Source organism: Peromyscus eremicus, chromosome 8a (assembly GCF_949786415.1).
Source record: "Peromyscus eremicus chromosome 8a, PerEre_H2_v1, whole genome shotgun sequence".
NCBI lineage: Eukaryota > Metazoa > Chordata > Mammalia > Rodentia > Cricetidae > Peromyscus > Peromyscus eremicus.
Genome location: NC_081423.1, coordinates 29,341,912 through 29,355,991, shown reverse-complemented (window position 1 = coordinate 29,355,991; position 14,080 = coordinate 29,341,912). Strand labels below are relative to the sequence as shown.

General features: G+C 44.0%; 1 protein-coding gene across 6 annotated transcripts in view; it reads left to right on the top strand.

Moving 5' to 3' along the window:
* Thg1l (tRNA-histidine guanylyltransferase 1 like) overlaps nt 1-14,080 on the top strand; it is a 41,111-nt gene extending 27,031 nt beyond the window's left edge. The window contains exons 2-7 of one of the 6 annotated variants that reach the window (XM_059270386.1): nt 517-693; nt 6,655-6,831; nt 8,099-8,268; nt 9,536-9,624; nt 10,773-10,880; nt 12,914-14,080. In XM_059270386.1, coding sequence (XP_059126369.1) covers nt 6,710-6,831; nt 8,099-8,268; nt 9,536-9,624; nt 10,773-10,880; nt 12,914-13,075 — 651 coding nt within the window. In that variant the 5' untranslated portion in view covers nt 517-693; nt 6,655-6,709 and the 3' untranslated portion in view covers nt 13,076-14,080. Of the gene's footprint in view, nt 1-516; nt 694-5,074; nt 5,305-5,350; nt 5,434-5,800; nt 5,909-6,654; nt 6,832-8,022; nt 8,269-9,535; nt 9,625-10,772; nt 10,881-12,913 lie in introns of those variants that run through there. The other 5 variants (XM_059270385.1, XM_059270388.1, XM_059270387.1 and 2 more) reach the window with 5 other exon arrangements.

Sequence of the window (14,080 nt, the reverse complement as noted above, 5' to 3'; positions counted from 1 at the left end):
TCCCTTTCTTCTGCCTGTCTGGAATCGGGAGGCAGTGATCAGACCGTAGCCACCGGAGACAGAAGCTGCATACCAAAACTGGAGGCCTCAGCCTCTGAGGGCCATGTGCACAGTGTGTGAGCTTGTGTGTGAGATGTGACTAGTTCACAGCCAAGCACTGAGAAAGAAGATCCTTCAAAATGGACCAGATAAAGTTACAGCCATGGGATGTCTGTTTGGATTTTAAGGTATTTTGGCAGGAAGAGACATAATTTCTCTATATGTGCATATAGAAGAGATGAGAAACCAATACAATGTATGTCCCTATGGCAACCATTAGAATTAATCTAACATTCTGCCACTTTCGTCTTTTCTGGCAACCTATATTTACCTTGCCAAATACTTCCAGTATCTCCCAAGATTAGTCTCCTATACAAGCACATAGCTGTTATCTTCAATAAGTCCCTACTTTTGATTACTGAACCTTTCCAGTGGATTACATTACTGTTACATTACTTGCTTTCCCCTTCTGTGTAGGAGGATAATACTCCCCTGCTGGCTCCAAGGCCCAGGGAACATCATGGAAGGGAGGGCAGAATGAAAGATGGAGAGGAGTGCTATGAAACACTGTCTTTCGATAATAGGGCGGCCATCACAATGAGGAACACTCGCAGCTGTGGCTACATGCACAAGACCTGTGCCAAGAAAAACAAGGTATGGAAGTAGGTGCAGGAGAAGAGCTGGGGAAGAAGGGGGCTCATGAGGGGTGTGAGACAGATAAAGACAATAATGGGGAGTAACGATGATCACAAAACATTGTGGTGTTGTTTGCTTTTGCTCTTTTATGGGACCCACCACCCAGCTCTGAAATAAATCACACACAGAGGCTTATTCTTAATTATAAATGCCCTGCCTTAGCTTGGCTTGTTTCTTGCCAGATTTCCTGAACTTAAATTATCCCATCTACTTTTTACCTCTGGGCTTTTCCCGTTCTCTTACTTCTGTAAATCTTACTCTTAATTGGCTTACTGTGTAGCTGGGTGGCGGGCCCCTGGAGTGCTCCTCTTTCTCTGGCTACTTTTCCTCTTTTCACTCCTCCATCTCTTTTCTCCTTCTGTATATTCTTTCTGCCTGCCAGCCCCGCCTATCCTTTCCCCTGCCTCGCTATTGGCTATTCAGTTCGTTATTAGAACTTCAGGTGTTTTAGACAGGCAAAGTAACACAGCTTCACAGAGTTAAACAAATGCAACATAAACAAAAGTAACACACCTTAAAATAATATTCTACAACATATGTGTATGAAACTGACAAAAATAGAAAAAATAATGAACAGCAAAAAAAGATGCTGCACCACCCAGTGGTGAAACTTCTCAAATCACTTCCTGGATTTTGCATTGAGACAATTTGGGGATCAAAATGCCCCCCTGAAGAAAAAGCAGTGATGAGCAAGAAATAAACTCAGACAGTGGTGATTAATGACAGCTTATAATTAGACTACCCCCCAGTGTGTTTATAGCAGTTTTGAAGGTAGTACTGAGTCAGAATTTGTACACTGTGTTTGGTTTGACTTTGAAGTCCTTTTCAATCTGGAACAGCATGCTGGGTAGCTTTTGTCATCTTGACACAAATTGGTGAAGAGGGAACGTCAGCTGAAGAACTGTCTCCATCACTTGGGCCTATCTGTGGGAGCATTTTCTCGATTAATGTTCCATGTGGGAGAGCCCAGCCCACTATGGACAGTGCCATCCTGGGCAGGTGGTCCTGGTTTGTGTAAGAAAGCAAACTGAGCCAGGCATGGTGGCACATGCTTTTAATCCCAGCACTCAGGAGGCAGAGGAGGAAGGACCTCTGTGAGTTCGAGGCCAACCTGTTCCACACAGTGAGTTTCAGTTTCAAGACACCTAGAAATACATAGTGAGACCTATAGGGAAGGAAGAAAGCAAACTGAGCAGCAAGCCAGCTTTCCATGTCAGTTCCTGCCTCCAAGTTCCTGCCTTGACTTCCTTTGACACTGGGCTGTAACCTGTAAGTCAAATAACCCCTTTCCTCCCCAAGTTGTTTTGAGTCACGGTGTCTCACCACAACAATGATAGCCCTGACTAAGATAACCATGACAACTGTATTATTAGAGCACAGGCTTTCTCCCCCAGGCTTTCTCCTGCATGCCATGAAGTGAGCTCCACTAGACCCTCCCCCACCACAGTGAACTGAAATCCTAAGCTGGATAAATTCTTCCTATTTGGGCTTATTTATTACAGCAGCAGGAGTCTAACACAACCAAGAAGAATAAGTGAGACACAAAAAGCTGCATTTTTTTCTCTCATATGTGGACTTTAAAAAATAAGTGTAACTAGAAGAGGAAATAGTAAGGAAAGGAATGGGATCAAGCAGAATATGTGTGATGAATAGGGGAGTATACCGGGAGATGAATATAATCAGAATGTTACATGCATGTATGAACATGATGTCCATTATTTTGTATGACTGCCACACACTAATAAACATTCATAGAACAAATACAGTAGAACATTGGTAATGGCCCGAGTTCCTGGAGACTCCTGTGGTGAATGCTACCTCATTTGTGGCAGAAACCAGGAAAGTAAACACAAAGTTCAACTTACAAACCAATAGAAACCTCAGAACCACTACAAAACCACTAAGGATTTGATAGATAAGTGGATGGGAAGAAAGTGGGAGTTTCTGGGCAAGTCATTACTAGGATTTGGTGTACATCTTGACACAAACCTATGGAGTACACCTACCCAATAAATATGTTAACTTACCCTACCATCCTAGTATGCACGTTAAGGTTTTCATCTGTGGTTTTGTTTTTTTTTTAACTTTTTAAGTCTTACGAGACGAAACAGGTGTGGCAAAGATGGCTTATTGGTTAAGTGCACTTGCTGCTGTTTCAGAGGACTGGAGTTCAATTCCCTGTACCCACATCTGGGGTCTCACAAACAATTAACTCCAGCTCCAAGGGACCTCACACCCTCCTCTGGTCTTCTTGAGTACACATGAGTACACAAGCAATAAAAAAGAAAATCTCTTTTAAAAAGATGCATAGAGAAAATTATTTAAAAGAAAGAAAATGCACTGTTGCCTGGCCCATACTTGAAAAGGTTCTGTAGGAAGCCTGGGACTTGGCAATTTCAAGAGTATCCTCCGATTTTAAGATGTGGAGAAGACTGTGACCTATTGGTCCAATACTTCAGTCAACTCTAACCAACCTTGTGTGTCTGTCATGTTGCGCTGACCAGGATCTCCAGTGGCGGTAGGTTCTAGCAAAATCAATGGCACTGGCTTGGTGACTGGCTGAAGGCAGCGAGTGCTCTTGCTTATGACTGTGAATTTCTTTTTTGTGATTAGCAAACAATTTGTGAGACAATACCACCAGATTTGGAGAACATGGCATTTTTTCACAAATTATATAAATAAGTTTTAGTATCCATTAGTGATCCACATTTGAATTATTTCATAGAAAAACCTGATCATCTGAGCCCACCATTCCATATTTGAAGCTAGTCAGCATTCTTCTGTAAAGTGCTTTCCCTTGTCACTTGGCATTGAATTATAACTGAGAGACAAGGCAAATGCCTTGTTTCTTTTAATAACCAATCACCAGGCTGGGCGATGGTGGCGCGCCTTTAATCCCAGCACTCGGGAGGCAGAGGCAGGTGGAACTCTGTGAGTTAGAGGCCACCCTGGTCTACAGAATAAGTTCCAGGACAGGCTCCAAAGCTACACAGAGAAACCCTGTCTCAAAAAACAAAAACAAAACAAAAAACAAAGAAATCAGTGTAACAATCACCTCCAACACTATCAAACACAGCTTTCCTTGTTTGAGTATTGTTATGATGTTGTGGGCTTTGACCTTTGCTGTGTGTCATAATCAATCACCGTAGTTCACGCTCGAACCATCTCTAATTTTCCTGGTGGAAGCACTCCTCACAAAGGCTCGTTTTTTTGTCACATCCTCTTATTACTCTGAATGGTTCTTTTCCTTCTGCTGCAACATGTGTCTCAGCCTCACTTTGTGTTTTCTGTGACACAGCTAACTTGGAGGCAGTTATTGCTTCTAGGAATTTACTCTAACAAGGAGTGGCGTTGGCAACCGAGAACCGACGCTTACTGCTTACAGGGTGCCATGTCATCTCTGTCAACGGGCAAAGCTGGGAAACGCATTTTTAAAATTCATGAGTTCAAGCCTGGGCAGATGGCTCAGTAATTCAAATGCTTGCCAGGCAAGCATAGAGACCCAGGTTCAAATCCCCAGCATTCACATAACTAGTGGGACATGGAAGTTTATACCTGTAATCCCAGCACTAGGGAGGCAGAGACAGCTCCCTAAAACTTGCTGGCCACCTAGTCTAGCTGAATCAGCGAGAGACAGTCTCAAAATTTAGGAGGGAAAGGGACTGAGGAGGACACCTGATGTCCACCTCTGACTTCCACATACACATAAACACAGATGCACACAAGCTCATACACGTACAAAATTACTTTATGGTGATGAGTACAAATTTCATCTAATGGCATACGGCAGGATAGCATGCCTCAGGTATTAGCTACCAGGAAGGAAGGTCCCACCATGTGGCTTCCAGGGACCAAACTTAAGTCATCACACTTGGTGTCAAGTACCTTTATAGACTGAGCTGTCCTTTCTTTGTTTAACTCACACTTCTTCAGAACAACCAGTACATAAAACTGGAAAAAACAAACAAGGTCAATGGAGGAAAATACAAAACTGTACAGAAGACTGATTTCTATTTTATGTTCCTTGTTTAAACTTACCGAGAAGAATCTGGAAGGCCCTATCCACAGAGCTGTAAAGTGATAATTTAGTGTACTTCAGTCTTTGCAAGGAATTTATAAATGCTATTTAGAAATAATTTGTAAATGCTATTTAGAAATAAGAGACAAAAGAGTCACAACTACACTTTCAAACTTGGTCACGAAACAATGTTTGACAGCTTCGTGAGAGCGATTTGTTCCAGGCTGGGGAACACAGTCCTGGCAACTTGCTGAGGTGAAGACAGGAGAGTGGAGAGAGAAGCCTCCACCGTGGCTAGAGCGGCTCCGTCAGCGACAGGAACTTCCGGGGTGGGGCCCGTCCAGTGCTTGCCCATGGGGAATGTGGCCTTTCAACGCTGCTGAGATCGGCAGTCGCTTGGCCGCTACTTCCGTTACTTTGAGACGGTTCCTGAGGTTTGGGGTGACCATGGCCAAGAGCAAGTTTGAGTACGTGCGGGATTTTGAGGCTGACGATACCTGCTTGCCACACTGCTGGGTCGTGGTGCGGCTGGACGGCCGGAATTTCCACCGGTGAGCTGATGGGGCGGGAGACCGCGTGCGGCGCCTGCACTTCCGGGAAATGCGCGGCTCCCAGTTACTGGGGTAACGCAGCAGCCAATGAGCACTCAGCATTGAGCGTCGCCGGAAGGGCTTGCTACGGTCAGAATTTGCTGCCCCCTGGCTGGGATACTTAAAAGAAGCCAGATAGTGTAATTAGTGAAGAGCTATGCTACTTAAGTAGAAACCAGTTTGCAAGAAATTTGTCAGGGGAAAAGTCACTTCCCGGGCCACTCCTTAAACTTCAGCCAAGTGTGCAGCCCTTCTGTTTTCTTTGAGGGCTGACTGTTAAGAGGCCTGCGTAAGCCTAGCTGTGGGCAGGAGTTGATAGTATATCCCTTTCTCATTGTCAGCTTCATATTACATGGACTGACTGCACTACAGTCAGTGGAAAAAAGAGGGAGACAAAGTAAACCGATGGGGACTTAGTTTCAATAAAGTGTTACGTTATTGCTAGTTATTATTATTATTATTTTCTAACTGTATAAGTACATATAGCTATAATAATGTGTACCGAGCACTTCATAAGAGCCAGGCATAATTACATCTTGATCTCCTAATCATCAGGACTAATAAGGTAACATCCTCTATTTACCCAGTAAGGTGAACGTCACAGGAAAGTGAATTGAAGCCCAGCAGTTGTATTCCTTTTTGTCAGTTGGGCAAAAGCAAGAAGAAAAAAAAAAAACAACCTTGCAATTTGTGTGTGTGTGTGCGTGTGTGTGCTTATTTGTATGTAAGTGTGTGGTCAGTTTTTGGGTGTCACTCCTTATACCTGTCCACCTTGTCTTTTTTGAGACAGGGTCTCTCATGAAACTTCCTTAGAACTCACCAAGTATTCTAGCCTGGTGGTCATCTAGTCCCAGGAATCCTCTTGTCTCTACCTCCCCAGCATTGGGATTACAAGTGGGTGCCAGAAACACCACCCCCTTTTATGATTCAGGGATAGAACTTGGTCTTCATATTTATAAGACAGTTTACCTGCTGAGCTATTTCTCCATCTTGGCTGCAGTTCTCAAGGAAATATGTTAAGCTGTAGCTAGCAGCACGCTTGCAGCATCATCCTCTTTTTTTTTTTTTTTTTTTTTTGGTTTTCGAGACAGGGTTTCTCTGTGTAGCTTTGCGCCTTTTCCTGGAACTCACTTTGTAGCCCAGGCTGGCCTCGAACTCACAGAGATCCGCCTGGCTCTGCCTCCCGAGTGCTGGGATTAAAGGTGTGCACCACCACCGCCCGGCAGCATCATCCTCTCTTAACTGCTCTGTGAACTGATGTAGTAATGACCGACTCTTCACTGTCTGTGCCCTTCTCTTTCCTCTATGAAGGTTTGCTGAGAAACACAACTTTACAAAACCTAATGACAGTCGAGCTCTCAATCTGATGACCAGATGTGCCCAGACAGTAATGGAGGAGCTGGAGGACATTGTGATTGCATATGGACAGAGTGATGAGTACAGCTTTGTGTTCAGGCAGAAAAGCAATTGGTTTAAAAGAAGAGCCAGGTGAGTTTCAAAACCAGCCCTCCATTAGGGTGTTTTTCTCCTGTTCTCTGCTCTTCTGTTTGTCTTGACAACAGCTGAGAGCTTAATATTTTGGGTGATGTTGCATCTACAGAGTGCACATTTTCTATTTTGGCTGTTTCCTTCAACTGAGGTCTGAGCATTCTTGTGCAATCTATTTTTTTTCAGATGCTTTCTTTATCTGATTCTTTCCCGTCTGTATCCCGTCAGTCCAGCTCCCAGGCTGACTTACATTGACTATTTAGACTGTAAACAGAGAGTAGAAAAATAGAGTATTAGTGATTCATAGGTAGCTTGGCCAGTGTCATTCTTTCCATGCATTAAAGTATTATTTAAACTTTTAACTAAGAAGATAAATTTGATACTTAATTTGGTAGTATGTTGAAACTCTTAGATTATTGTCTCGGTGCAATTCAGCTCAGGCTAGAAAAAAAAGAAAGAAAGAAAGAAAGAAACTCTTAGAGGAATCAAATTATATGATGAATTGGTATGTTTTTAAAATATTGGTTCCCTTTCTTCCAAGACTGAAAACAATACCAAAACCCCAAAAGAAAAACAACAAAATCTTGAACCATAAATTTATACTACATCCTATGGAGGAAAATTTGGAGTGTGCCGCATAGTTTTATGTCAATTTGATCCAAGCTCAAGGCCTCCGAGAAGGAACCTCAATTAAGAAAATGCCTCCAGAAGATCCAGCTGTAGGCAAGCCTGTCAGGCATTTTCTTAGTTAGTGATTGATAGAAGAAGAGCCCAGATCATGTGGGTGGTGCCATCCCTGGGCTGGTGGTCCTGGATTCTGTAAGAAAGCAGGCTGAACAAGCCATGGTGAGCAAGCCAGTAAGTAGCACCCCTCCATGGCCTTTGCATCAGGCCCTGCCTCCAGGCTCCTGCTCTGCTTGGGTTCCTGTCCTGACTTCCTGTCCTGACTTCCTTCGATGATGAACAGTGATATGGAAGTGTAAGCCAAATAAACCCATTCCTGCCCAAGTTGCTTTTGGTCATGGTATTTCATTGCAGTAATAGTAGCCCTGACTAAGACAATGAGTAACTTACGCAGAGGCAGGCTACATTCAAAACATACAGCCAGAATTTCAAAGTTTGTCTTAGCTGAATATCTTTTATCTTCTGGCTGGTTGGACAGTTTGTGTAATTTCTCTGTTGCATCCACAGGTCCTATCTTGGTGTTGAATTAATATCAAACACTTTCTCTTCCCTTCTTCTACCCAACCTGCCTTGCGTTTGCAAGTAAGTTCATGACTCTCGTGGCCTCCCAGTTCGCCTCCAGTTATGTGTTTTATTGGCCGGATTACTTTGAGGACCAGCCCCTTCTGTATCCCCCAGGATTTGATGGAAGAGTCGTGTTGTATCCTAGCAACCAGACCTTGAAGGACTACCTCAGTTGGCGGCAGGCAGACTGTAAGTGGCATGATGGACATAGTTCAAGTCACACACCAAATCTGTACATTAGCGCTGTGGATCTGATACAAGTTTGGCTCATTGGTACATTGCTTGGAGTCAAGCATTTTTAAAAAAAAAAGTGTTTTGTTTTTTTTTTCTCTTCAATAGTCTTTCTCTATAGCCCAGGCTGACTTCAAATCCTGCCTCAGCTCTAAAAGGCCCGTGTATTAGTGTGTGTGCTACCACACCCAGCTCGCTCTCATACACTAGTTGAAAATATTTGCAAAGTTAGGTGATTTTACAGGAAAATGACCTGTAGTTGTTTGCACTCTGTGTGTGTGTGTGCAAATGAATGTTTCCATGTGAATGTATGTGTGCATGCATGTGCTTACCTGTGCTTGCTTCTACAAGTGTTGTAGAGCCAGAGGAGGAAGTGGGAAGTCCTGCTCCGTCACTCTGCTCTGCCTTATTCCTGGAACAAGTCTGGCAGCCAGCACGCCCAGAGATCCTCCTACCTCCAACAGCTCTGGGGTTCCAGGTGCATGTAGCTGTGCCCAGCTTCTTACACAGGTGCTGGCATCCGAACTCAGGTCCTCTGGCTTGCACAGCAAGACCTCTTACCCATTTAGCCATTTCTCCAGCTCCTGCTTGCTTTTTAAAATCAGAAGATAAGGCAGTCTTGCATTTCCACGCAGTTTATGCAGAGCCTCTGTGGTGGCGCCTACCTTTTTGCTCTGAAACACAAACTCACAGAGACACACACATGAAGTCATAAGCTGCATAGTCCCTGCTACTCCCTGCCAGTCCCCTGCAGTTACCCACTGCTCTGTGAACTTACAGAGCACCAGTGCCAGCATCAGTGGTGTTTGTGTTGTGATGCTTGCTTGAGGCTGGTAGTTGCATGTTTTTATTTTGCCAGAAAAATTGGAAACGAAATGGAAATAGTATGAATCCGGTAGCTTGGAAAATGTTTCTAGAATGAACACCTAAGTCAACATATTTGCATAAGGCATTACTGAAATGACCACTGGAAGCTGGCTTCAGGAAATACGTTTTACATGCTTAGCCCTTTCCCCGTCTGTTCCCTGTGTAGGCAGACTGGGCAAGCCACTGAATGTCTCTGAGATCTGTGTACTCTAAAGTGGAGAGAAGCTGGGTTGTGGGTTCCTGGAAGCATAAATAGTCTATATATAAAACAAAGTACATATACTATAATACATAATAATATATGTTTATATATAACTAAGATTCAGTATATATAAATGTTATTTTGTTTTCCTCACAGGTCACATCAATAATCTTTATAATACAGTTTTCTGGGCCCTTATCCAGCAGTCTGGACTAACACCAGTCCAAGCCCAGGAGAGATTAAAGGTATAAAAATCCTAAGACAGAAACACAGATGGTTTCTCTTAACATTTCTGGAATGTTCTCTGGTTCCTTAGCTTCCTTTACAGGTCCATTTTGAAAGGCTATAGCGATCTCAGTGGCAGGAGCTCTTGCCTTGCTTGCTGTCAGCAGGGATTGATTATTACTCCCCCCTGGGCTGCTGTGACAGCGTGCTTACACTTGGCTACAACTGTGTCTTAGCACCCCTCTTTAACTGGTGCATGCGCTCTTCTCCATGGTCCTGCGCGGCCTCTTCCCTCATGTCAGGTCCTCCTGGGCTTTTGTTGCTTCTTAGGTTTAGAACCCCTGAGTATAGTGACAGTCAGTGCTCTGGGAGTCAAATAACCATACTTCTGTGTATCCTTTCCGCCTCAGTAAAATTTAGAAGTAATAGTTCTTACCTCATAGGTTTATAGAAAGAACATGCCTTGATGCATTAATCCATGGAGAAGTAAGTGCTGAGTAAGTACTGGCCTTCTTCTGAGATGACATTGTTGTCTGTGGGGTGACTGGTTCTCCAGTGATTGACGAACTGTGACCAGTCCTGATAGATCTCCTTCTTTGTGATTACTGAGATAGTTGTCTTTGCTAATACTGTCAGTAGTGGAGACTTCACACCAGTAGGAACGCCAGCAGCCATGTCTAGAGCCCACCTCAGAGTTTGCTTCCTCTTAGAAGGGTAAAGACAGCCTTCCTCCACTTGTTCTTCCCAGAAATCAAGTAAGAAACATTAACACCAAGTTTAGATACAGAGTTCTTGTTTGCTGTTAGCAAACCCCACGTAGTCTGGACAGTGCAACTGGGGTTTACAGCAGAAGGGGACTTGATGAATGTAGACATCTAGATTAGATTAGGCTATCAGGGGCTAGTAATAATCCCCACTAGATTAGATTAGGATATCAGGGGCTAGTAATAATCCCCACTAGATTAGATTAGGCTATCAGGGGCTAGTAATAATCCCCACTAGATCAGAATGCCAGGGGCTGGGGTATAGCTCAGCGGTAGACTGACTGGAATTTTAATTCAAATGAAAATCCATTAGTAACAGTACGATGAGCTCTAACAATCCTCCTGGGTGGTGGGCGTGTAGGAGAAAGACCAACTGAGATTTTCTTCTCTCCGCGTTTCCTCAGGGAACTGTGACAGCAGACAAGAATGAGATCCTGTTCTCTGAGTTCCACATCAACTACAATGACGAGCCACAGATGTACAGGAAAGGGACAGTGTTGGTGTGGCAGAAGGTAAGGCTACATATTCAGAGAAAAATGGTGATCAGAATGTGGGAGCCCTAGTCTCGCCCAGGTAAGGTTTTGCCCACCACCCCATGTGTGGGTACGGTGCTGGTTGCTAATGTGGCATTGATACTTTCCAATAGGAGACTCTGGGGAGGAACAATTTGGATGCTCATTTTTTCAGTCAGCAGTGGCCTGGAATCTCTCAGGGTCAATGTAAACAGTATCACAGAGTTTTAAATTAGTCCTTGTTTTCTGTGTCCTCATATCAAATAAACCCTCTTAACGGGCAAAGTATGAGCTGGAGAGATGGCCCAGCAGTTAAGAGCATTTGTTCCTTTCTAGATCGCTTGGGTTCAGTTCCCGGCACCCACATGGTGGCTCACCATCATTTGTAACTCTAGTCCCAGGAGATTGAGTACCTCCTTCTGACCTCAGGCACAGAAGCAAAATACTCATAAAGTAAAAATAAGCCAGACGTGGTGGCGCACATCTTTAATCCCAGCACACAGGAGGCAGAGACAGACAGAACTCTGAGTTTAAGGCCAGCCTGGTCTACATAATGAGTTCTAGGCCAGCCAGGGCTACATAGTGAGACTCTGTCTTAAAAAATAAAATAAGGAGTAGACTATAGATCGGAAGAATTTTGCTTTCATAAAACATTTAAAAAAATACTCTTCCCCGTATCATTAAGTGGTCCATCCACTCCAAGACAGCCAAAGTACTGAGCGCTAAGAGATACTATAAAACGGGGATGGAGGTAGCAAAAGAGACTTTGGCTCTCAGCAATTTCCCGAGATTCCCCCAGAAATTCATAACTTGCCTTAGTATTCTTGGATGCCTCTATACTTACTTCCACCAATATTTTCTCTGCTCTCAGCTCATAGGCATACTTATTTCTCTAAATTGATTTCTTTTCATGTTAGTTGTTTCTGAATGAGTGCTTTGAAGAACTAAAGGGTACCTTAAGAGCCATCGGCCCCACTGGCAGCCTCAGCTCATTTATTAGCTTTATCTTACACGTTTGTCCTTTGGTACAGCTTTGGATGCTTATGTGGGCATCCAAATGCCTTCAGTTCCATAGTCAGTGATAACTAGGAAATGAGTCCCCTTTGTTTTTAAGTCTGCTGTGTTAGTGGGTGCCTCTGGAGAAACAGAACAATAGAATGAATATAAATATAAATGTGTACTGGTGTGTGTGTGTGTATGTGTGTGTGTTATTAAATCAACTTACACTAACATAGTACAACTGTTGTTTCTCACCTAAGAGGATGAGGACCCGTTAGTTACCTGGTTCTTGGGCTAGGTGTCTCAGCAGTTGGAGTTGTCCCTCAGGGCCTGTCTCACACTGGCAAGGGAGAGAATCCTGTAATTGCACAGCTCACTGGGCTGGGTGGCTCAATAGTTCCACCCCGGCACTGAAAACCTGCAAGGCTCCTGGGTTGCTGGTCCCAAGTCAGTGATGGAAGCTGGGTTTGGTATCAGAAAGTGCTGCCCACACTGAGAGTCAGGTAAGACAGTCTGGAAAGTTCCTCAGTGAGTCTTCCTACTCAGATGATTCTAATTGGTGGCAAGGTGACATTAACAACAGTCATCTAAGTCCCTTTTCACAATACAGTAAAGTGATCTTTCTACGAGATTTGTTGTTGAAAATTTTGTGTTGCTAAGCATCAACCCAGGGCTTTACATATGCTGGAGAGGAACTCTACCACAAATCTCCAGCCACAGCCCTAAAAGTACTGTTTCGTTCTGTTTGTTTCTGAGTCAGGGGCTCACTGTGTAGCCCTGGCTGGCCTGAAATGCACTATGCAGGCCGGGCTAGATTTGAACCCATAAAAATCTGTCTGCCTCTCAAGTGCTGGGATTAAAGGTGTATGCTCCATGCCAACCTAATTTGTATTTCTACTTAGAGAGAAAGATGTCTACCCTGTTGATAAAACTCTTAACAGTCAGTGGCATATCAAGTAAAAAGGTGAATTTCTCCCATAATTTTCTTTGTGTCCCTCTCCCACTCACAACACTGTCCCTACTTTCACCCATAGGTGGATGAAGTCAAGACACAAGAAATTAGGCTACCAGAAGAAATGGAAGGGAAAAAGATGACCATAACCCGGACCAGAACCAGGCCGCTGCCCTTGTACTGCGACCTCATTGGGGATGCTTTCTGGAAGGAACACCCAGACATTCTGGAGGAAGGGAACTGACCCTGCACCCTGCAGTTCTGCTGTGCTTAGCCATGCAGGGCTCCCTGAGTCTCCTCTCCTTAGGTGGCTCGAGCATTTCTAGCCCCAAGAACACTGGAAGGAGTGGCGTGGCTGGAGTTGGGTGGAGACAGAGAAAGAAGCAATGGATGGGGGCGGTGTATCTTACTGTGCTGAAGCAGAATACCTTTTTTTTTTTTTTTTTTTTTTTACGGTGTTAGAACATGACTTCTTTGGCTCTTTTCAAAATCATGATCCTATTTTTATAAAAGAACTATTCATGCTTTGCTGGCGGAGTCATTTTTAGCTGTGGCATAAGCCTTACAAAAACCTGTCGCCTCTTTGCACCTCTGATAGAAGAGGAGCCCAAACTTTACCCTCACCCACCTTTCTTAACTAGAGAACGTGGTGACTGAAAAATCCCACTTCTGAAAGCCATGTACTTGTGCTCATCTTTGGCATGAAGTTAAATATGGGTTCCTGCCTGCACGATGCCTCCAGATTGAGGAATCCCAGGGAACACTTGAGGCTTTGTGCCAGTTCCTCGGGGTGGCAGCTCCAGCCGAACAAATGACGAGTGGTTTGGGTGTCCTGCACCATTCCAGAATTGATTTTTCTGGAACTGTTAGCTTGATCATCATCATCTCTGACCAGGGACATAGTTTCCAGTCACTTAACTCTTCTGAAGAAAAGGTATTTTGGGGCGCTATATGTGTGTGTATGAATGAGGATGGAGAAACAGCTACTCCATGGACACCGGAAGTACTTCAGTTGGAAAAGCTGACTTCGGGTTAGACTTCTGGGCAGGCATTTCCAAATAGCCTCAATGTAGTCAGAACTGTAACATTTGAATTCAGGAGCACCAGGAGGCCTGATACTGTGGTTTAGCTTAATCCCAGCTCTCAGGAGGTTGAGTCAGGAAGAGCAAACATTTGAAGCCAAGCTGGACTACATGGCAAGACTGTAAAAAAGGGTGGAGTTGGGGTTGGGGGCTCTACTGATTTCAGA